This window comes from Rhamphochromis sp. 'chilingali' (genome assembly GCF_963969265.1).
Source record: "Rhamphochromis sp. 'chilingali' genome assembly, chromosome: 2".
Taxonomy (NCBI): domain Eukaryota; kingdom Metazoa; phylum Chordata; class Actinopteri; order Cichliformes; family Cichlidae; genus Rhamphochromis; species Rhamphochromis sp. 'chilingali'.
Window position 1 is genome coordinate 983292 of NC_137930.1, and position 23086 is coordinate 1006377.

Genomic DNA, 23086 nt, shown 5'->3' on the forward strand with positions numbered 1-23086 from the left:
ATATATGATAGGACTCCAGTGCTTGAATTACCCTCACAATAAAGCGTGAAACCACCTTTCTTGAAAACAGTTTCTTTGATGGCTTCGTTTCCGGGCAGCGCTATTAAAGCCCTGGCGCAGGTGAGCAGACTCTTTCGTGATCGACGATTTTGTGTCTGGGCTCTGTTGGTAGGTCTGAGTATGTGGCTAGCGAACAGCTAGCAGGTTACGCAGTAGCAGTTTGACGTCGGGCAGCCTCTTTAAAATCGGACCAATGCCTTAGAAAAGCTTCTCTGTTCGCCCCCGTCTTGTAATACGAGCGCTGCCCGTTGAGGCCAGCGGTCGGTGCTCGGTAGAAGATCGGGATAAAGCGGAGGATCTTAGCGTACCGGCGCTCGTTGGTCACGGTCTCCGTTTTGGCCGAGCTAGCTGTTCAGTAGCTCTTAGCGCCGCAATGGATCCATAAAAGAAGGTAGGCCCGGCTCACAGCAGCAGCCTCTCATTCACGCCCTGTTTGCTCTCTGAATGGACTCCGGGCGGGTGAAAGTGTTGGATCTGTGGGCTCGGTTCGGCACGACGCTGCCTGGGAGCTACATGTAGGCGCTGAGGGGCTCCTCGGACGGTTCCGATCAGCTGAGGTCCACTCTTGGGTTCTGCTCGCTTCACCGCGGCTCTGGTTCCGTGAGCAGAGCGGGGGTGTGAGGCTTTGTGCCGGCTGGAGGCCCTCAGGCTCACAGTCAGCTGTGTGAAGCTGAAACATTTCTGTATTTTTATCATTTGACTCGGACTGTGACAGGTGTGTTCACGGTGATGACGTTTCTGCCTCCGAACCTCTTTATTTCAGGTTCACGCGCCTCAGCTCTGGGTTAGGGTCACCTGAGGAACCAGAACAGCCTCACCTGGCAAATTGCAAAGTGATGACGTTAAATCACCGGGTCTGTGGGTCTCAGACCCTGTACAGACGAAACAAACAGCCTGACTAAGCTCATGTAAAAAACAAAAACAGCTGTTTGTTCCAAAGCAGATGTTTGTAGAGACTGAGCACAGCTGGTATCAGTCTGCACATAACTCTTCATGAGAGGAGCACAGTGACACACAGAGACAGACTCCCTCAGAACTGAAACTGTGAAGTGTTGTGTGTCTCAGAGTACAAATACTGTGATAATTACTGCGCCAGCAGTATCTGTGGTAACAGGATAATATTTAGATCAAGTGGCTGGTACATAAAAAGTGGGATGAAAAAAGACGGGGGTACTGGGAGGCCAGGAAAGACTTACAGTGAGCTGTATGAGAGGCTAGACACTGAGGATGGAGAGACGGACTGGTATTGATTGGCTGGGCACAGAGGATGGAGATGGAAAGGATGCGCAGCAGGTTGGAGTAATTACGGACAGAGATGCAGACTACTAATGACTGAAAAGACTGTACCGCAACGATGGAAGTGGTACTTGGAATGGATGAAAGCTAGTTAGTGAACCAGGAAGTGCAGAGGACTAGTGAGGAGGAGGGGAAAGGTGGTTGGTCCTAATGACATACCTGTGCAGGTGTGGAGATATCCAGGAGAGAGGGCAGGCTGTTTAACATACAAGACGTGTGCTGGTCCTGAAGAACAGGCTGAGCTGTAGTAACTGCAGAGGGATGAAGATGTGAGGAAGAGATGTTGAAGCTGGGCAAGAAGAGAGCTGATGATCCGTGAGCAGCAGTGTGGCTTCATGCTCTACAGACGTGATGTTTGCTTTGAGTGTTGATGGAAAGTTTAGAGAAGGTCACTGTGGTGCTGCACGAGGACGCATCTGAGGGCGGGGCATGTGTGAGGACAGAGGCAGTGGTGAGGTGTGCGCTCAGAGAGACAGATGTGTTGAAGGTGGGGGTGGGATTACGTCAGGGATCTGCTCTGAGCTTCTTCCTGTTTGCAGTGGTGCTGGACAGGCTGACAGGAGGAGCAGGTGGAGGTATGCTCTGAAGGTGGTGGAAGGAGCCGAGGTAATGAGGGTTTAAGTTTGGTCGACCATCCAAAGAGAGTGTGGGTGGAGATGTGTGACAGAAGGATGGCAGCAACAGTGAAAGGAAAGGTTCAAAGGTGGGGGTGAGGAAGCAGCAAAGTCTCTGCAGGATGTCTCCAGCTTCCTGTCCGGGCTCGGCACGTTCCTCTTTTCAGTAGTGGGGTCTAATTTTGTAGGTGGCGCCGTGGAGCGTGTGACGCCATGAAATCCGAGTGTTTTCTTACTGTGCTGAAAATCACACATGGTTAGATTTAAATGATCTCCACCGGTTGGTGACGCTGACGGCGCTCCCTCGTCCTGCAGCTGCACGCGCCATTTGGGTCTAAGTTTTAAATGGAAGCTCAGCTTCAGCGTCGTCAGTAAATGTGTTTGCAGCATCTGTTCCAGCTGCAGGCGACCAGTGAAACCAGTGAAACCTTCCCAGCTGCTGAGAGACGATTCTGATGTGTTCTGACGGTAAACTGATCTTTACTGAAGCTCGGCTGATGAAGGCCATTTAATGGTGCGACCTTCAGCCATCATCGCTGCTCTTCTTATCAGTTTAATATAGTTTTAATACGCCGAGTGATGGATTGAGATCAGTCAGCTGATAAATCTGGGTTTGTGTGTGACTGGCTCACTCCTGTTTTTGAGTAAATAAACCTTTAAGGCCAAATTATTAAAAACTTGTTTTCATAATTTTGGTGAATTTGATGGAAAAAGTGTGGAAATGAAACCATCACTGATGAAAGAGTCCAGCTGACTTCACACTAACACAGCAGCTGATGATTATTTTCATTCTGACACAAAATCAGAAATTCATGGTTCAGACATTCCTGCCCAAAGCCCGCCCCCTCGCTCTCCTGGCCTCAACTTCGCGCCGCAGCGTCATAGTAACCGTTTCTTTCAGCTCGATTTATTTCAGGTTGTTTTTCTCAGCCCAGACTCTGCATGGCGTCGGATTGGCAGCAGCGGGAGTGAGCAGCCAATCAGCCGAGGACACCGGTAGCATCATGGCGTCTCGTCAGAGGAACTCTGTCCGGATCCTGTCCAGCCGGGAGCGCGGCTCGCAGATCTTTGGCTCGCAGCGCCTCCTGCAGCTCCTGGTGGAGGAGAAAGTCCGCTGGATGAAATGGCAGAGTCAGGCAAGTTTCAGCTTCTTCTTTCCTCTAAGAACCAAACCGTTTTCAGACGGCGCCCCCTACAGCCTACTCCCAAATGACATGCTAATAATTTAGCTTTTATTGCTCAGGCTTTCTGATGGCTCTGTGCCTTCCTCCTGTTTGTGCGGTGACGCACTCATCAGTGCTTTTCAGATAAGAATCATCGTTAAAAATGGGTCCGAATCAGTTTTTATCAACTTTGTTTTTCCTTGAGTTTTCCCAGCAGCTGCTGGGATGTATGTGATGGAGGCCGTTTAACACCAGGATACGCCTGCCTACCAGCTTTGGCCACAGTGGGACAAATATGCCCGTCTGAGGCGCTTCTGCTGCACATTAGAGAAGTGAGAGCTGTGGGGGTCAGAGCGTTGTGGGGAGGAACTGAAAACAAAATCGTCCAGTTCCAGCCCGCAGGGCTCAGGAGGGCGTTGGTGGGGAGCGGTCGGATTGTTCGTAGCAGGCGGCGTTGCTGATGTGTTTGAGTGTGTGCTTGTGAGCGCTTCCCACTGACTGTGAATGTTTGTGTCTCCAACAGAAGGTGGAGCTGCCGGACAGCCCTCGCTCAACTTTCCTGCTGGCCTTCAGCCCTGACAGGTGAGTGAAGTCAGAGCACAGGTGGAGGCGGAGACTCCATCAGTACTGGATCTTTTTACCAGAGTATTATCGATGTAGTGGTGTTTAATCAGGATACTTTACCAAAAAGACACAAATGAGCTAAAGTGTATATAGTTGAGTTTGAGGTGGAGTAGGTGGAGCTGAGACTCTTTACTGGAGTAAAGAGTCTCAGCTGGGCCTTTCAGAGGAAACGTTGTGTCTGCAGGACCCTCATGGCTTCGACCCACGTCAACCACAACATTTACATAACAGAGGTGAAGACTGGAAAGTGCCTACATTCCTTAGTGGGCCACCGTAGAACCCCCTGGTGTGTGACCTTTCACCCCACAATTCCTGGCCTGGTGGCCTCTGGGTGCCTTGATGGCGAAGTCCGGATCTGGGACCTGCATGTGAGTACCCCCCCCCCCCCTCCCCCCAACATTGTACAGCAGTGCAGCAGTCGGGCAGGGTGCTAAATGCTTTCATGTCAGCCTGTTGATGAGGACATGGAGTCGGTGTTTCTGTCGAGCTGCACTCTGGAGTGTCCTCGCTCACGCAGCGGGACATCAGACTAGGGCTGGGCCGTATCATGTCACGGTACTACCGGTGTAATGTTGGGCAACGTTAGGAAAATGAAATATGGCGATAGAATATGGGTAAAACGCGCATGTGCAGCGCCTTTGTTTACATACGCACATGGAGGCGACACAGAATGAGGAGAGTGAAAGCAAATCGTTGAATGAAACGATGAACCTGAACTGGTTTGTAAAAATGCTGCAGCTTCACTGGTGTGGAACTGGTTTAGCTTTCGTCCGTCAGATACACAACAAAGCACTATTTTTGGTAGCGCATGCTAGCGGGCCGTCGTTATTACCGTGTTGTTTGGAAAATACGTCACACTTAAAATCAATCCTTTGATTTTTCTGAAAGTCGACAGAGCCCCTTATAATCCCGTGTGCCTTATGTATGAACTCTGGTTGTGTTACTGACCTCGAAACGATTTTATGTGCACGGCGCTCGAAAATCTGTCAAATGTTTCAGTACGACTTTGCTGAGCTACGAAGCCGCACCGCTTGATGGATTGTGGGAGCGTTACGGCTATTGTAGGCGGAGCCTCGCGGAGTGATACGTGCTGTGCTTCAACATAATGTTACCGTATTGTGTGTGTTTAACCTCTTTTTAAGGTTTGTGGATGTTATACATGGTTATGCTGAGGATGTGTCGGCCAGTTTCCACTGAAATGCCTTTTGGTTAAACTGTCAGCGAGGAGTTTGCATTTGCACTGTTAAATGTTTATATAACTTTAATGCAGATAAAAAACAGCTGCTTGTTTAAGTGAAGATACATTGATTTGGGTTTTTTGCACTAATAAAGTTGTGGAGTTGTAAAGTATTTTGTCTCGTGTCAGTTATATCGTTATCGCAGATTTTCAAATGTATATGGTGATAAATATTTTTGGTCGTATCGCGCTGCTCTACATCAGACGTAACTGAGTAACTGTGTTCTGCAGGGCGGGAGTGAGAGCTGGTTTACCGAGAGCAACGTCGCCATCGCCTCCCTGGCCTTCCACCCAACTGCTCAGCTGCTCCTGATCGCCACCAACAATGAGCTCCACTTCTGGGACTGGAGCCGCCCCGAGCCCTTCGCCGTGGTGAAAACGGGCAGCGACACGGAGAGAGTGCGGTGGGTTAAACACGGCCGCTGGTCAGAGGTCGAGTCTGAGCGTGTGCATGACGTGACAGTAATAACGGAGCGTGCTGCTGTTACGTTTTTATTAACATATCGCTGGAGCCAGGTGTTTTCATCGACTTCTTCTCTGTGTCTGTCAGGTTGGTACGCTTCGACCCTCTCGGTCACAACCTGCTCACGGCGATCGTGAATCCATCCAATCAGCAGGTACGAAGATGATCTGAAGCCATTTCTTAGCGAGGTAGCGTCATGTTTCAGAGGATGACCGCCATGGTTCACCTACAACCTCAGCTGCACACCTCACCAAGAGAGCGAGTAATGCAAAAAAGAACATCACGCTGTATTATGTCATGGAGCTGAGGGCGTGCCGAGCACTGAGAGGTCTGAGGCACAGCTAGCACCGAGTCAGGTGGACCTGCCCCCTCGCTCCTGTGTGGATCCTCGGTTTGGTCGTTACAGTTTTCCTGTGTCTGTGTTACGATTGGTTGATTTTTCTGGGAGGTGACTGCAGATGCGTTTGCTGAGGATGACATCACCATGGCAGGTTTTGGGTGACAAGTAGAAGAGGTCGTCCTGTCTCTGCCGTTTAACCTGCCTTCAGTGATCAGGTGTTTTCTTCTTCTTTGCCTCCTTTAGGGCGAGGAGGACTCGGAGGTTCCCATGGACAGCGTTGAGATGCCTCACTTCCGTCAGCGCTCCTTCCTGCCTTCCCAGCCGGTTCGCCGCACGCCCATCCTCCACAACTTCCTCCACATCCTGTCGTCCCGCTCCCCTGGGGCTCAGGCCGGAGGCGAGCAGCCGCGGCCTCTCGGGGAAAATGGAAGTAACATGGCCGAGTCTCCCAGCATCCCTTTGGCCCAGTACCCCAGCTCGGAGCGCGGTCCGCCCCTGCCCGGCTGCACCCAGCACCTGGGCATGGTGTGCATGTGCAGTCGCTGCTCCATCAGTCGAACGGCGCCCCAGCCAGACGGAGCCTCTGTGCCTCCGCCCGATCCACGGGCATCATCGGACTCACTCCAGCCTCCCCCGGCCTCCACCTTCTCCTCAGCTCGTACTGAGCCCAGACAGCCCTCGGAGCGAACCTCCGCCTTTACCTCTGTCTACTACAGCGCCGGCGCTTCTCTTAACCCCGCCCCTCCGGGCGGCCACGAGCCACACTCCACGCCCAGACCGGCACCCGACTGGACTCGCAACCTGCTGAGTGTGAGGGAGGGGGGGATAAATCCTGGCATGCTGCCTCCCAGAACCTCCGCCTCCTCCTCCATCAGCCTTCTGTCTGTGCTCCGCCAGCAGGAGGGCTCCTCTCACTCCCCCGTCTACACCTCCGCCACCGAGGGGCGGGGTTTCCCCCAGCAGGGAGAGCCCGGAGCCCGGGATACCGCCAGCACGAGCAGCGGGCATCACCCGTTCTGGGACAGTGCCCGTGGTAACACGGCCTCCTTCCGCAACGTGCTGCAGTGCAACCTGAGCCGCTACTTCCTGGAGATCGGCCCCATCGACATGGAGCCGGCGCTGGGCGGCGCCATGGCCGACGGAGGCCAGGAGCAGAGTCAGGAACTGCTCAACAACAACATGGACCCGGACCGGCCCGGGCCTTCCTCATCCTCCTCCACCCCCACCATCATCCACTACCAGCCTCCCCTCCCCCCGCCCCCCAGCTCCCACAGCCTGGAGAACAACGTCCCTCCCCCCGCCTCCCGTGGTCACCTGAACCGCTGCCGGGCCTGCCACAACCTGCTCACCTTCAACCACGACTCCCAGCGCTGGGAGCGCAAGACCTCCTCCGCCTCCACCTCCATGCTGGAGCCTCCCTCTTCCTCCTCTGCTTCTTTTCCCTCTCCTTCCTCTCACTGGCAGCCCGATGAGGCCAGAAGGATGCTAGAAGTCCAAACACAGGAGAGGAGGGCGCCTCCTGAGTCCAGCGAGCAGCCGCCTCCCCCAGCAGCAACAGTGGGAGGAACAGGAGTGGCCTTCCCCATTGCCCCGTCCTCTACCCAGCCCGGGGAGCAGACGGTGGGCCTGGTGTACAACCAGGACACAGCGCAGTGGGAGAGGGTGTACCGGCAGGCTGCGTCAGGCCGGCCGGCGGAGCCACCAGAGGCCTTAAGCCAAGAAATGCCCGTCGACCCGCCAGACGAGGACTCCCTCAGGAGGTACGTCACCTTTTCTTTTCACCATCGCAGCTTTATGAGGTCAGATTCTGGTCCTTCCATCGGACCGTAGCTCCTAAACGAGCCTCTTGTTTTACTCGTGAACTCACCAGGAGAGTGTTAGCTGAGCTGAGCTCAGCCCCCTGCTGGGCTTTAGGAAGAATGCAGGTTTAAGGCAGCACTGTGAGGGTGACTTTGGAGTCTATCTGCTTGATATCACACAGTTAGCTGAGCATGAAAGCAGTGCTTATAATCAGCTACCATCTGTGTCTCGAACACTGAGCGCGCTCTGTGTGCCTCTGTTTCTCGCCCAGGCGGCTGCTGGAATCCTCTCTCCTGTCACTGTCTCGCTACGACATGTCCGGCTCCAGAGACCACCCCATCTACCCCGACCCAGCCAGGTACAGAAGCACCGCCGTGTACCTCGAGTCTAGGTTCAATATGGGCTTTGATTTAACTCTCCCAGGCCAGCTTGGCATGAGTCGCAGTTCAGAATAATCCTCCTTTATCTCACACTGGACCGCATTAGAGGTGTCTGCTCTCTGTGACATCACACAGATCTAAACGTAGAAAAAGCTGCTGACACGTTGAGCTCATTAAACTAGTTCTTAAAAATGTGAACGCCGGATTCAGGAAGTGGGAACAAAAAGGAATAACAGCGATTTGTACAGTAATGAAAGATGGCCATTTGATGAGTTTCCAAGATTTAAAAGATCGGTATAGTCTACAGAAAACCGATTTTTACCGGTACCTGCAACTCAGAGACTACTTTTCAAAGGAAGTACGAAGTTCGCGTAAGTCTTATGGCATCCTGAATTGTATAATTAAATCATACAGGGGCCTCCAATTCAAGGAGATTTCTGTACTATATAAAAATCTAAGAGAGAGCACGGCAACATCAACTGAATACATAAAAAATAAATGGGAGCAGGAAATAAAAACTGATATCTCAACTGAGGAATGGTTAGATATGTGTGACACCCAGAACACAACCACTAACTCAAGATGCTGGAGAGAATTTGGGTGGAAACATCTTACTCGATTCTTTATTACACCAAAAATCAAAAGTAAACAGACTCAAGACAGTTTGCCATGCTGGAGAAGATGTGGTAACATGGAAGCACACCATACGCACGTGTTTTGGGAGTGCCTGAAACTGCATAACTTTTGGAAGAACATGACTCTTGTAATAGGCAATATCTTGGGCTATCAATTACCACACAATTTTAAAACTGTATATCTTGGGAATATTTAGGGCCCGAGCACCGAGAGTGCGAAGGCCCTATTGTATCTGCTCCGTTTCTTATTATTATTATTCACCCCAAACAAGGGCCTTTTTGAGGGCCTAAACATGCTCAAAAACTCATGAAATTTTGCACACATGCCAGGTCTGGTGAAAAATTTTGTATTTTAATGGTTTTACATATGAGCACTGGGAAATGGCTCTAGAGCGCCACCTATGCCTTGTTAAATGCAGCCCTACGACCACATGGTTTGAGCTACATGTATGAAATTTGGCACACATGTGTATCATGCCAAGACGAACAAAAAAGTCTGTGGGCCCATTGACGCAAACCCAACAGGAAGTCCGCCATTTTGGATTGAAGGTGACATTTTGGCTCTGATTTTACCGTTTCCATGCCTTGTACTTTAACGAACTCCTCCTTGGGATTTGGTCCTATAAACTTCAAATTTGGACAGTGTCAACTACACCCTTGTGCCATGTTAAATTGCGGAGCTTTTGAGTTTTCACAATACCATGAGGCCGTGGCGCCATGGCGAATTTCGATGACTCGCCATGAAAATCTTATTGCCTCTCATTTTGTCATACATTTTCTGACCTTGACCAAAGTGAACACATATGATAAGGCTCCACCCCTGAACATATTTCAACTGCCATATTTGACATCAAGGACAGCGCCACCTAGTGGGAACAGGAAATGTCATGTTTTACACTTTGGGGTACAGTATAGTGATGGGTGACATCTGCAGCCTCAAATTTCTCCAGGAAAGCCTTAAGGAGTTGGTCTTGGGTTACAGTGAAAACTGTGACTTTTCGCAAAAGGGTGTGACCCCAGCAGCATGGCGAACTTTGATGTCACGCCATGAAGAAACAAATTAGTATAACTCCATGAAATCCAGTCTGATCAGTACCAGACTTTACAGGCACGATGTCACACCCGCCCTGAACAGATTGATGTGCCCATTGTCGGAAATACGGACAGCGCCACCTAGTGGCAACAGGAAATGTCATGGCTTTAACTTTGTTGTACTGATTTTCACAGGTTGATCGTGGCCACCTGAAAAGCGGTGAATATCACCATCAGTCCCTCGTGATGCTTCAGTGCAAAAATTGTGACTTTAAACTGAACGGCGCACCCTGGTGGCAACGCTGTTCACCGTGAAAAATGAAGTGGCTTTTGAGGGGCTTGGAAAGTTTATAGAGGCTTGAAATTTGGCACACACCTCCAAATGGATGAAGGCTTTGTTGTTATGTAACCATTTTCCTTGAATAGCGCAAAATGGCTCCACAGCGCCCCCTACAATATTTCAAAACATCAGCCCCTGCTCTGTGTTTTATCTATGAGTCTGACACTTGGTAAGCTTGTGTAAGATATCAAGATGTACAAAAAAGTCTCTTGGAGCAATATCCCAAATCCAACAGGAAGTCAGCCATTTTAAAATTAATGTGTAATTTTGATGACATTTTCCCCCCTTTTCAGGCCTCATACTTTGACGAACTCCTCCAAGGGATTTCATCATATTGAAGCATTCTTCAGTGTGTGGAATCTAAAGACCTTTGTGATGTTAAATTGCGAAGCTTTTTCCGTTCAGGGAAACGGGGTGGTCATGGCGGCACGTGGAGTTTCAATCACTCGCAAAAAGCAGTAATCTGCTGTCACTAAAAAACACAATGTCCAATCTCTCCCAAAGGTCGCAGGTGTGATGAGACTCGAGCTTGGAAATGTTTGTTATGCTATTTGTCAATAATGGTTAGAGCGCCACCTAGTGGCATGACTATAATCCTGGTTGAATAAGATGAAATGTTAGCTGGTGATTAAAAGCATGAAATCCATCAATGTGACATCACATCGGACGTGCCGGTTTGAGGTGTTGGCAGTGGCTCGACGTGCCGGGGGTGCGAGGGCCCTCATAACGCTGCTTGCAGCTTTAATAGAGAGTATGTTCTGTACGACGACTTGTATTTGACAAAAATCCTATTGATAGCTGCAAAGAAAGCTATAACAAGAAACTGGTACAAACTGGATCTGCCTTCATCAAAAGACTGGTTAAATATTGTTGGAGAAATCTGTGCAATGGAAAAAATGACTTACATTCTCAAATTAAAGGAAGATATTTTCGTTGCTAAGTGGGAGAAGTGGACATTATATGGCACCAAGGAAAGTTACTGAACGAACAAAACATCTAAGGTCTATAACTCTGTATATCTATTGATGCATGCCCGTATAAAAGTACGTATATAAGCTGGAGTATGTATGCTGCGGAGTAAAGGCAGGCATGCGGTAGTTGATTAGAATTAGCACCCACACCTTTTGTTCGCTTTAGTTCTGTTTGTTTTCACTGTGTGTTTGCATGGTTATTTCTCCTGTAATGCAATACATGTCTATGTTTAAACTGTGACAAAACTATCAATAAAAATTACAGTGTCAAAAAGTGAACGCCCACCAATAAGACCTGAACGCTGCAGCGGGGGTTAAATGTGAGCTGCTGCACACGCTTGTGTCTCTGGGTAAATGATGGACAAAGCCGAGGTCGCTGGGTTTGCCTCTGTCGAGGTCAGAGTTTGAGAGGTTTCTGCAGACGCTTGCTGATAAAGAGTTTTTGCCCTCTGCTGTGCAGGCTTTCTCCAGCAGCTTACTACGCTCAGAGGATGATCCAGTATCTGTCGAGGCGCGACAGCATTCGCCAGCGCTCGCTCCGCTACCAGCAGAACCGGCTGCGGGCCATGTCGTCCTCCTCGTCGGACAGCCCGGCCAGCAACCCGCCCAGCTCCATGGACAGTGGCGACGTGGACTTTGAGGATCTCGAGTAAGTTTCAGTCGTCTTCCTCTCATGGCTCACACAGCACACTGTGACCTGAGCCGGTCTTATCCTGTCAGCGCAGCCGCTCGTTAGGTTGGCTCGTTTCGAGTAAAACGAATCAGAAGTTTATTCTGTTCACTGGGACGTTTCATCACTGGTCCAGGTGACTGCAGGTTTCAACCTTATTTGCACAATGACTGAAACTAACAACAGGCTGTGAGGTCAGTTTATGATCACTGATCAATAACCATCAGTCCCAGTCACAGAGAGCTGGGGAATGGCTGCAATCACAGCTTTGTAAGATGGCGACAGATGTACCCTTAGGCCCCTCCTCCATTCAGAGATGGTCTTTCCCTTTTCACTCAAACCAGCGTTCCTCCCTGTCCAGGATGTGACATCATCATTAAGGCGTGGCCACGGGCCCTGGCCCTTGGCTCTGGTGGATTATTGAGCGTGCGTTAGGAGGAGTGGTTAAAACTGTGTAATGGCGGTCCATCATCGAAGATTAGAAAATGAATCGGGACAAAACGCTGTTCTGGAGTCCGTTCAGGAATTTTCCTCAGATGTTTAAAATCGCTGAAATCAGACGTGAGCTCGTAAATTATTGTCACGTGCCGTCAGGTAGGCGGGTCCACAGACGGCGTTTGTGCCCTGCTCTGAGCTGTCCTGTAGAAACGCAGCGTGCAGCCCTGATGTTGTTGACTCGAGTCCTCGTGTTTCCGTCCCAGCTTCTCCCGTGGTGGGCGGGGCTCTTTTCACCGCGCTGTAGATATGTTTGCGTGCAGCGCGTCTCAGCTGCCCTCTTATTGGCCACAGCTAAATTCAGTTGTTTTCAGAAGAGGCTGAATTTAATTTACTTTTGTTTAATCAAAACCAAGACGGGAAACTGGCGATGCTGGCGGGTTCAGATCATGTGATTACAGCGATGAATGACATCACCGCAGTAACGAGTTTTGATGCGTCCGAACGCTGGTTGAGTCGCGGTTGTTCAGTCCTTCTCTTTGTTTCTGCAGCGACAACAGTGACAGAACGCGACACCGGACGCCTCGAAACGCCAGGATGTCTGCGCCCTCGCTGGGCCGCTTCGTCCCTCGGTGAGTTGGCTCCGAACCCGCCGCTGAACCTGGTAAACTCGCGCTCGCCGCTTTGGTTCTCATCTCATTCCTGTTTGTCATCCTGCAGCCGATTCCTCCTGCCCGAGTACCTGCCCTACGCCGGCATCTTCCACGAGCGAGGGCAGCCCGGGCTCGCCACACACTCCTCTGTCAACAGGGTGCTCGCAGGTATGCACACACACACCTTTATTTAAAAAGAAGGCGGCTCATATCCGACCTCCGTCAGGACACGGTGACCACAAAGTTGTTTGTTTGTTTTTTTTCTTCAAATGGAGATGTGGGTTACCGAGCATGCCCAGTGACGCCGTTTCCTGTCCTCCACAGGGGCGTCGATCGGGGACGGTCAGTCTGCGGTCGCCAGCAACATCGCCAACACCACGTACCGCCTGCAGTGGTGGGACTTCACCAAGTTTGACCTTCCTGAGATCAGCAATGGTACGACAGCGCGAGGCCGAGGGTTTGAGTCCTCCGCTTTAGTTCAACTTTTTCTGTTCAGTTCCTGCTCAGCCCGGTTTGGAGGGGTTAAAGGTCACCCACTCTGACGGGGTTTAACAAACAAGCCGCTCTGAGTCTGTTTGTCTGAACGCCTCACAGACTCCGTCTCTCTGCCCCCCCCACAGCCTCAGTCAACGTTCTGGTGCCAAACTGTAAAATCTACAACGACGCCAGCTGTGACATCTCTGCGGACGGGCAGCTGCTGGCGGTTTTCATTCCCAGCAGCCAGCGCGGTTTCCCAGACGAGGGCATCCTGGCCATCTACTCGCTCGCCCCCCACAACCTGGGAGAGATGCTGTACACCAAGCGATTCGGTACGTCCTCACAGAGACGGCGGCTCTCTCTGTCACACGTCCAGGTTTGTAGGATGGTGACGGTGACAGCGGTGTTTTCTCCCTCAGGTCCAAACGCCATCTCCGTCAGCTTGTCTCCGATGGGCTGTTACGTGATGGTGGGCCTGGCCTCCCGCAGGATCCTGCTGCATCCCACCACTGACCACATGGTGGCGCAAGTCTTCCGCCTGCAGCAGCCGCACGGAGGAGAGACGTCCATCAGGGTGAGAGGGGCCTCAGATTTATTTGATAGAAAGCTGCGGGTCAGGTTTGTTTTTACAGAGGACAAATCGAAAAACTGATGTCAGATCAGCGGGCAGCATGTAAATGATGATGATGTCAGACAAGTTGAAGAGTTTGTGTGAAATTCAGATTTTTATTTATTTTTTTTTTTTTTTAAGGGAATTTTTCCTCTACATACATGAAAACTCACCAAGTCTTATTTCATGTTTCACTGTAAAAGGCTGCTGGGGTGTGAGTCTGATAACCTGAGAAGGATTTAGAAATTGGTACCATAGGCGAGTTTGAATCTCAGTAAAGGTCAGAGGTAGGAGTGGGCGATAGAAACGATATAAATTTGTCCAACGATAGAGATTTTGACTATATCGCGCTATCCCGAAAGCGCATGTTGATGATGTCATCAAGCTGCGCCTGTTTTGGTCGAAAGCACCGCAGCGGCTACAACCATTATCATCTGCAAATGATGGCGACAGTCACAGCAAAGAGATGAAGCACTGTTGAAATATGGGGAAAGCCAAAAACTGCGCTTCCTCCACTTCCGTAACATTGATTCATTAATGTTGAATCCTCTCACAGCTGCTCTGTTCCCATGTTGTTGCAGTATATTAATGACTAACCTCGTATTGTGGATGAATAATCTCAGTTGTTCTCCTGACTGAAGTTTGGCCCGTGTACAGCATCCTGCTATGCGATTACATTTGTCCCTGACCACCAGAATCCCTCACATTAACTTTTATCGAGTGGAAAAAAGTTGGCGTTCATCCTCCAGCTTCACTGTGCTAATGTTATGCTAACATAGCTGTGTCGCTAGCAATCACTTAGCACATCATTATATACCAGCTAGCCCAACTTCAGTAACCCTGCAAACATCACTGCTGTTTAGTTTCTGTCTTCATTTATGTTGGAAGTGGTAGCAGAGCTGTACGTTTGAATTAGTTTCAAAAATCTCTGTCAGAACATGCTATGAAATGTTTGGGTGGAAGCTAGCGAGCTAACTTCCTGTTAACTTCTAACTCCGTTAAATTTAATAACTTCTGTTTTCATGGATGCCTGGATGTTAAACTTAATTGTTACACCTGGTAAAGCAGCAACGCTGATGATTTAATTAAAGATGAAAGAATTTAGAGTTTTTTAACTCTCAGTGTTCGTTTGACTTTTGGACCTGAAATTGACGGAGTTTTGGACCCTGATTACTCTGAAGCTCCTCACTACAGCAGCCGTAATGCTCTGACCATCCATCAAGCTGTGCGGCTTACCACAGTTGTACTAAAACATTTTAACAGATTTCTGCAGCCAAAAGAAGAAAAGAATATATCGTGATATATATCGTTACCGCACATGCTTAAAATTATATCGCGATATGGATTTTAGGCCATATCGCCCAGCCCTAGTCAGAGGTCAACTTTTTAAAAAATCCTGAATAGCAAGTAGTACCGCCCACTGCCAGTGTTTCGTTATTTTCAGGAGAACATTCTCTAAAGTTGAGCACAGAGAATGGGACGCTCCCCGCGCTGCAGAGTCCACGTTCCAGAAAACAAAAGTGAGCGGTGAGCTCAGATCCAGGACGAGCTCCACATCCCGTCGTTTGGGAAAAGCTGGTTTTACGCAGCTTTGCTGTGGCATGTGCTTCAGCTGCAGTGTGTCTGTGTTTCAGATGGTGTTCAACGTGGTCTACCCCATGGCTCCGGACCAGAGGCGCCACGTCAGCATCAACTCTGCTCGCTGGCTGCCGGATCCAGGGATGGGACTGGCTTACGGAACCAACAAGGGAGACCTGGTGATCTGCCGGCCTGTGTGAGTCTGCAGGCACGAAAACAAAGTCCCGCTAAGTCAGACATCTCAGACTCAAAAACGCTGGTCGGGGATGGAGGTCGGCGTGCAGATTCAGGCTTCTGCAGCTGACTGTGCGAATGAGAAGCTGCAGACTGAGCGTGACGTTAAATAACCGAGCACGCGTTCAGCTGTCCTGCTCTCAGAGCTCCCTCGCGTCTTCTGATCTGATTATCCTCAAACCGAGCAGGAAGACCATTAACTGGAAGAGCCCGATTAGTGTGTTTTAATGCAGTTGTGTGAGTCCACGAAGCCCCCCCCCCGTGAGGCTTCCTGAGTGGAAGTGAACTGACCAGCTTTGGGTGTGTGTGTGTGTGTGTGTGTGTGTAGGTTCTATCGAAGCGACGGCGAGAGCCCCAGCGAGTCAAGCAGCGAGCCACTGTTCAGCGTCAACAACAGCGGAACGAGCCGGAGCCGAGGCTCCGACAGGCCGGGGTGAGTTCAGGGCCTGCGGCGATGTTTGCGCCTGCTTTTTATCTGCTCGTAACGCGTGGTCGGCGTCGCAGGTGACGGGCGCTCGGGTTATTTGACCCTTTTAAAACCTGAAACGTGAAATCTTCACGTTGTGGAGTGTTTGAACCTTGAGACAAAGTATATCAAATCTGCATGTAGGCATTCTAATTTGTTACATAACCATATTTCTGCAATTTAGTCATTAAAAACTTTGATATCATTTATTTTGAGAGTAAAGAAGTCACACTGATGATGAAGAAGCCTGAAAGCTCACAGAAACACATACGAAACGCTGGGCTTTGAAGGGTTAAAGCTGCATTTTGTACATTTGTTTGAAAATGGATTCAAAGCTTCGGCAGAAACTGAACCAGGTAAGAACAGCGTGGAGGCGGGGCTAAAAAGAAACTCACACAGCTCAGTCTCCTCACACCTCTCCATCGATCGCTGCCCCCTGCTGGTGAGAGTTTATCGCTACGTGTCTGGATCTTTGAGTTTCTGATTGGTCTGTGATTCATTTTCAGGCCGAACCGCTCGGGCTGGACGCCGGGCAGAGACATGGGACTGATGAACGCCATTGGCCTGCAGCCCCGACACCCCACCCCTTCAGTGACATCGCAAGGAACCCAGACGCCAATCATCCAGCTGCAAAACGCTGAGACTCAAACAGAGAGGGAGCTGTCGGAGCCGAGCGCCTCGCAGCCTGCTCAGAGTACTGACACACACACACACACACACAACCCCGTTCATCTATCTTAGTGAGGACCTTCATTGACATAATGGTTTCCCTAGCACCTAACCATTAAAAATGAATCCCTGACCCCAAACCCAACCGTAACCTAGTTGTGACCCTGACACTAAAACCACATTTTGAGTCTCAAAAATGCTTCAAACTCGTGAGGACCCACGAGGCCTGTTTGTCCCCACAAGTATAGTAAACTTTTCTGGTCCCCATGAAGATGTTAATACCCGTCCACTTTAAGTGTGTGTGTGTGTGTGTGTGTGTGTGTGTGTGTGTGTGTGTGTGTGTGTGTGTGTGTGTGTGTGTGTGTGGTCTCATCAGGTGTGTTTCTTCCCAGGTGTCCCTCCTGAAGCTCCGTCCACCAGTGGAGCAGCTCAGGCTCAGGTGGAGGCGTCTCAGAGCAGCCAAGCTCAGGAGGAAGTCCCAGCTGAAGCAGAGACCGGCACCTCCACCGCTGCTGGTACTCCACCCACTGACTTCTCAACACGACCTCATAATAACCTGTTACTGCGTCATCATCGTCTCATTTCTGCCTCCATGTTGATCCTCAGTTTTTACCTCGTTTGTTTTGTTACAAATATTTATATCAAACATTGTGCGTGTGTGTGTCTGTGCGTGTGTGTCTGTGCGTGCGTGTCTGTGTGCGCGCGTGTGTCTGTCTGTGTGCGTGCGCGTCTGTGTGTCTGTGTGCGTGTGCGCGTGTCTGTCTGTCTGTGTGCGTGTGTGTGTGTGTGTGCGCGTGTCTGTCTGTCTGTGTGCGCGTGTGTGTGTGTGTGTGCGCGTGTCTGTCTGTCTGTGTGTGTGTGTGCACGTGTCTGTCTGTGTGTCTGTGTGTGCGTGTCTGTGCGCGTGTGTGTGCGCGTCTGTGCGTCTGTGTCTGTGTGTCTGTGCGTGTGTGTGTGCGCGTGTGTGTGCGCGTCTGTGCGTCTGTGTCTGTGTGTCTGTGCGTGTGTGTCTGTCTGTCTGTGTGTGTGTGTGCACGTGTCTGTCTGTGTGTCTGTGTGTGCGCGTCTGTGTGTGTGCGCGCGTCTGTGCGTCTGTGTCTGTCTGTCTGTGTGTGTCTGTGTGTGTGTGTGCACGTGTCTGTCTGTGTGTGTGTGTGTGTGTGTGTCTGTGTGTGTGTGTGTGTGTGTGTGTGTGTGTCTGTGTGTGTGTGTTTTGGGTGAAATGTTGTGACTGTTTGTATTTAAAGATGAATATTTATAAACAGATGACCTGAGGGGAGACACGATGACGATCACGTGTTTATCTTCACGCTGTCTCTGTTGCTCTCTTTGCTTCAGGAGAGTCTTCGGAGTTCGGGTCTGGCGAGGACGCTCTGGCACGAATCCGCCGGCTGATCGCTGAAGGCGGCATGACGGCGGTGGTCCAGCGGGAGCAGAGCACCACCATGGCCTCGATGGGCGGCTTTGGGAACAACATCATTGTCAGCCACCGCATCCACCGCGGCTCGCAGACGGGCGCCTCCAGGCCCACTGCCGAGCCCGTCGCCACGGCCCCCTGCACCTCCGGTCCGCTCCTCGTCGCCTCGCAGCCCCAGTCCAACCTGCGCCCAGCCCCGCAGGCCAGCGAACAGCTCGGTCCCGTGTGGGCTCCGTCGCCACCCACGCTCTCTCTGGCTGTGGACGTGGACGACGTGTTCGACGGCGGGCGGGCGGACGACAGCTCCTTGCCGGGTCCCTCCTCCTCTTCCTCTCACAGCCCCCTCCCTGGCGGTGGCGGCCCCAACAATTACCCCGGTGACCCATACAGCAGGTAGTCCTCCTATTGGCTGACGGTTAAGGGGGCTCCTCAAAGCCTTATCTCACAAAATGGGTGCTGCTTCGACCCCACACAGGGTCTCCCACCTGGAAACGAAGGGACACAAAGACCTCTCCTCCCCCCTCCCCCTAGCCTTTCTGTTGAGTGGCGTTGGCGCTCGTGAACCCAGACCGAAGCTGGACCGTCATCATTCCTCACAGGAGCTCCTACTTGAACGGAGGCACGGAGCTCCTCCCCACCTGATTCTCTCCCAGCACGATGAAGGTCGAGGTTCCTGACGCGCTGCGCCTGGTGATGGAGGGGTGGGGGTGTGGCTTCTTTCACATTTACTCCAACGTGCTGCGTTTGGTGCCATGTGACGTTACCTTAGATGTGAAATAGTGATTGAAGTGTTTGAACTCAGCACTACGTTTTTGTACTGTGTCACTGCTGCGTGTGCCTGAGGCAGGACTCTGCACGGCGGCGAGCGACCACCGATGACTGAACGCACACGCTCGACTAAACAAACGGAAGCTCCTGCATGTCTCGAAATAATGCTGCAGCTCATCGAACACATGTTTGTGTTTAAGGCTGGAAACGAGGAGAATCACTTCCTGTTAGGGCAACGAGGAGGCGGAGATTCACCTGCTCTGACCCCTCCCCACCCCACCAACCCCACCCAGCTGCACTACAGTGTGTTTGGTGCTAACCGAGGTGTGTGTGTGTGTGTGTGTGTGTGTGTTCTCACTGAAACCACAGTTTGTCTGTTTTTTGTTTTTCTTTGGGGGGGGGGGGGTTAGCTGAGCGTCGTTTCCTGTCCGCCTCATCACGTTTGGATGTTTGCATCTCGGAGCGGTCTCAGTTCACAGTGAAGGTGATTGCGAGGTGGGGTTTGCACGACATGTTTAGCCGGTGGGGGCGGGGTTAGGGGTTTCACAGGGGCGTGGGGTTCTCTCGGGCTACGGTCCCTACGAGCTGGGTGAAAGGTCACGTGGGCGCCGCACTGACCGACGCTCTAAATGTAGAAACAACACCAAAACGTTCCAGGAAGCTGCGGCGTTTGTCCTCCGTGCAGGAACGACGCTGCAGCGTGAGCGCGCCGACCGCCAACTTCACGCTATGACTCAGACACCGGAGATCAATCGTGTCTGTAATGCTTTCATCCAAACTCGCCGATTGGTCGACATTCAGCCTGCGCGGTCACTTCCTGCTGTTACTGACCAGGTGATGAGTGGATTTATTATCATCATTATTATTATGACTTTTTTATTAAGGACAGAGAACTGCAGACGAGTCTCCCTGACAGCTGTCGTCTTCTTGTTAAACGACCAAAATAAAGTCCAAGACTTTTGTTTTCTTCCTTTTGGGGTTTTTTTTGTTTTTTTTTTTTTTTGTTTTTTTTGGGGGGGGGGGGGTTAATGAGCCGAAGAGTCAAAGTATGCGTGTGTGTGTGTCTACCACTACAGGAACTTGCTGTTGCTCGGTAACATCCAATCTAAACCCTCAGATTTCACTCAGTGTTCTTGGACAGCCTGTTAGTGACCTCACAGCAGCCATGTTATTGGTCCAGAGGCCACACCCCTAATTATACAAGCCCTTCTCCAATTAAGACAGGTGAGTTATAGAGCCCTGCCCCACAGGTGTTACAAAGGGGAAGTGATGTATAGAGACCAGAACAGTTTGTCTGTCAGGCTGTAGACGTTAGGAGTGTGTGGGGCCTCTGCTGGACGTCAGAGGAACTGCAGGTCTTGGTGTGGACGTTGCTGTTTGGTGCAGCTCATGTTGTTCGTATAGAGACTGAGGAGCACCTCGAGCACTTACCCACACTTTAAATGTCAGCTTTAAGAGTCGGGTCACCGAGCTCCTGTAGTGGAAGATGTCTGAGTGGTCACACACACACACACACACACACACACACACACACACCTACCTTTCCTCATCCTTCAAAATCCTGCAGAAGAAAACTTGAATTTTTGTGATCAAGCGCAACTTTTCCTTCCTGCAGCATCCAGCTGTCCTTTTTGTTTCCACGTGTGCTTAGAAGTTCATGTACTGATGGCATTTTAAGGTGGGGCTGTGGGTGGGGGTGCTGAGTGGAGCTCTGGGATTCATGACACTTTTTATTGAAGCTTTTACTCTGCAGGCGAGACTCTGAATGCTCCTCCTGGCTTTTTACTTGATCAGTGAAGATTTTAGAGTGTGTGTGTGAGATCAGGGTGGGGGGGTGGATGTGAATAGCGCAGCGGTGTGAGTCCGATCGGTACCTGTGTGTCAGACTGTGGAGTTTGTACAGCGCTAACGTGACTCTTTGCTTTGACTTTTAGATGTAATTAAAGAGCTTTGAGAGTTCCTCTGTGCTCCTCGTTTCTTCAGCTCACTGCATCACAAACACGCAGCAGATACGTCATCCACCCATATTACACCACCCTCACTGGCAGATGAACAACAAATGACAGAAAAGTTTGATTTAATTTTTTCACTGTTACAGAAATTAACATTTTAAATTTAAAACCCTTAAGGACCCACAGTGACACTGGTGTCACCGCCCCTTTACACTTAGAGAAAAACTATAATGGTTTAACTTTTAACTAATAAAGTCCCTAAGTGACGTCTACTGCACAAACTAGTTCAGTCATGTGACAAGTGAGGCACTCTGGGTGTTCAAGACACCATTTTCAAAGTCTTGGTCCGCCTGGTTAGCTAATGAGACCACTATGCTAATTCTAAAAACTTTCTTTTCTTTTTCCAAAGGTAAGCTTTTACTCATTCAGCAATTCTAAACTTTAGATAAGATGTCATAGGTCACTTGTAACCTAGTTTGGTAATATTTCTGAAACAATTTGATCTAGAATCTACGGAGCCCCGCAGGGGACATGGGAGGAAAAAACAATTAAGACGGACTTTTGCGAGATCTCGCAAAACAAACTCGGGATCTCGCAAAAGTTTTAGCCGCATTCTTCGGAGGCCACCAGCTCGAAGCCGACCAGGAGGTCGAGGCACGATGTGCCGGGAAAGCGGTGTTCCTCCCGGCTGTAATAGGTCTCGACCTCCCGTTAGCTTCGAGGTAGTGGGTGTCAGGTCAGAGCACTTTTGCAAATATGTGATGTCTTGTAAACCGAGCAGGTATCTGATGTTTACACAACTACATTCAAGCCTCAAAATATCTTATGTGTATTTTGTGACCCAGAAAGAGTAACATTACAACTAAGTAGCTGCCGCCATTGTTGGAATTCAGTTAGTTTTGCGAGATCTCGCAAAAGTCCGTCTTAATTTTTTTTTCTCCCATGTCCCCTGCGGGGCTCCGTAAGGATCAGTTTGTTAAATATCACTGTGACAAATATGTCACATCGGGCATTAAACTCAAATTTTCTTAAAAAAAGTGATGTGACATATTTGTCACAAAAAGACAAACTGATCCTTTGCTTAGTCAGTTTAGCTCATTCAGTTATTTTAAGTAAACGTATTCTTTGTTGTTAATTCTCAGTCATATTTAACTAAATTCAAGCATAACTAATTTATTAAATTACCTAAATTTGTGATGGAACTTTACTTTAACTTTGTCGAGGCGTTTTTCAGTTACCCCCCATTTTTTTTTTTTGTCATTTTCACTCTTTTGTAGAATGAATAAAAGGAAAAAACAGTGTTCAAGATGCGCTGGAGTTTATCACTGCAGAGGACAGTGAGTATGAGGGATGTGAAAGTAGCTCAGATGAAGATTCTGGTGACCCTAATTACATCCCCCACAAAGACGTGGAGAGTGATGAATCCAGTGATTCAGACAGTTGTGATTCAAGTGATTCTGAGACAGAGCCACATTCAAGCCATATTCTCACTGGGCAGCCCAAGGCAGCTATCAAAGGACAAAAATTCTCCTGGAGAAAGAAGATGTTCGAAGCCCCTGAGGTCACATTCAAGGGACCCTGTGCCAAACCTCCAGATGAGATCCACACTCCACTGGAGAACTTCAAAAACTTCATCACAGATGATATGCTGCTGTTGTTAATGGAACAAACAAATTTATACAGTGTACAAAACTCCAACCATCTGAGAAATGTAAATACCGCTGTTAAAGAACTACAAATACTCATTGGTCTCTGAGGATGGGTCTATGCCAAATGCCTGGAAATCGAGCATACTGGGAAAATGACACCAGGTGTCCTATGGTAGCAGATAACATGTCCCGCAACCGATTTCAAACCCTGTTGGGGTCTCTACATTTCACTGACAATACAGATTTATTACACAGAGATGCAGAAGACAAGTGCTGGAAGATCCGTCCATGGTTTGAAATGTTTCGTCCCAGAGGAGTACAACTCTGTTGATGAGCAAATGGTACCCTTCAAGGGACACACGGCCCAATCAGGCAGTATGTGAAGGGAAAGCCCCACCCCTGGGGATTGAAAACCTGGGCCCGGTGCTCATCCTGTGGTATGCTCCATGATTTTGTTGTTTATCAAGGTGGTACTGGGAAGAAGACTTTAGTTGGGATTGGAGGAGATGTTGTGGTGAAGTTGTGTGAAACTCTGCCAGCTGAGCAAAACTAC

The 23086-nt window shown here is 49.9% G+C and overlaps 1 protein-coding gene across 3 annotated transcripts; it reads left to right on the forward strand.

Annotated features, from left to right (window-relative positions):
- The first annotated feature begins 160 nt into the window (after positions 1 to 160).
- On the forward strand, positions 161 to 20472 carry ambra1b (autophagy/beclin-1 regulator 1b). Of its 3 annotated transcripts, none has more exons than XM_080872693.1 (19): positions 162 to 451; positions 2901 to 3106; positions 3657 to 3715; positions 3942 to 4125; positions 5226 to 5398; positions 5545 to 5611; positions 6041 to 7557; positions 7869 to 7955; positions 11416 to 11604; positions 12612 to 12692; positions 12781 to 12881; positions 13038 to 13148; positions 13334 to 13522; positions 13610 to 13764; positions 15435 to 15574; positions 15941 to 16045; positions 16585 to 16772; positions 17140 to 17262; positions 18086 to 20472. In XM_080872693.1, exons 2-19 carry the CDS (start codon positions 2975 to 2977, stop codon positions 18559 to 18561), a joined length of 4077 nt encoding a protein of 1358 aa, XP_080728819.1. In that variant the 5' UTR covers positions 162 to 451; positions 2901 to 2974; the 3' UTR covers positions 18562 to 20472. The 3 variants fall into 3 exon arrangements, with proteins under 3 accessions (XP_080728821.1, XP_080728819.1, XP_080728820.1); XM_080872694.1 differs by having other exon boundaries at positions 2906 to 3106; XM_080872695.1 differs by lacking the exons at positions 17140 to 17262; positions 18086 to 20472 and having other exon boundaries at positions 161 to 451; positions 16585 to 17096.
- The last annotated feature ends 2614 nt before the right edge of the window (positions 20473 to 23086 follow it).

Excerpts from the sequence above, each read along its gene's own strand:
- ambra1b (XM_080872693.1), top strand. The coding sequence starts at position 2,975 with ATGGCGTCTCGTCAGAGGAACTCTGTCCGGATCCTGTCCAGCCGGGAG. Across the intron at positions 4,126-5,225 it reads TCCGGATCTGGGACCTGCAT|GGCGGGAGTGAGAGCTGGTT; the intron begins GTGAGTACCCCC and ends TGTGTTCTGCAG. Across the intron at positions 13,523-13,609 it reads GCTGTACACCAAGCGATTCG|GTCCAAACGCCATCTCCGTC; the intron begins GTACGTCCTCAC and ends TTTCTCCCTCAG.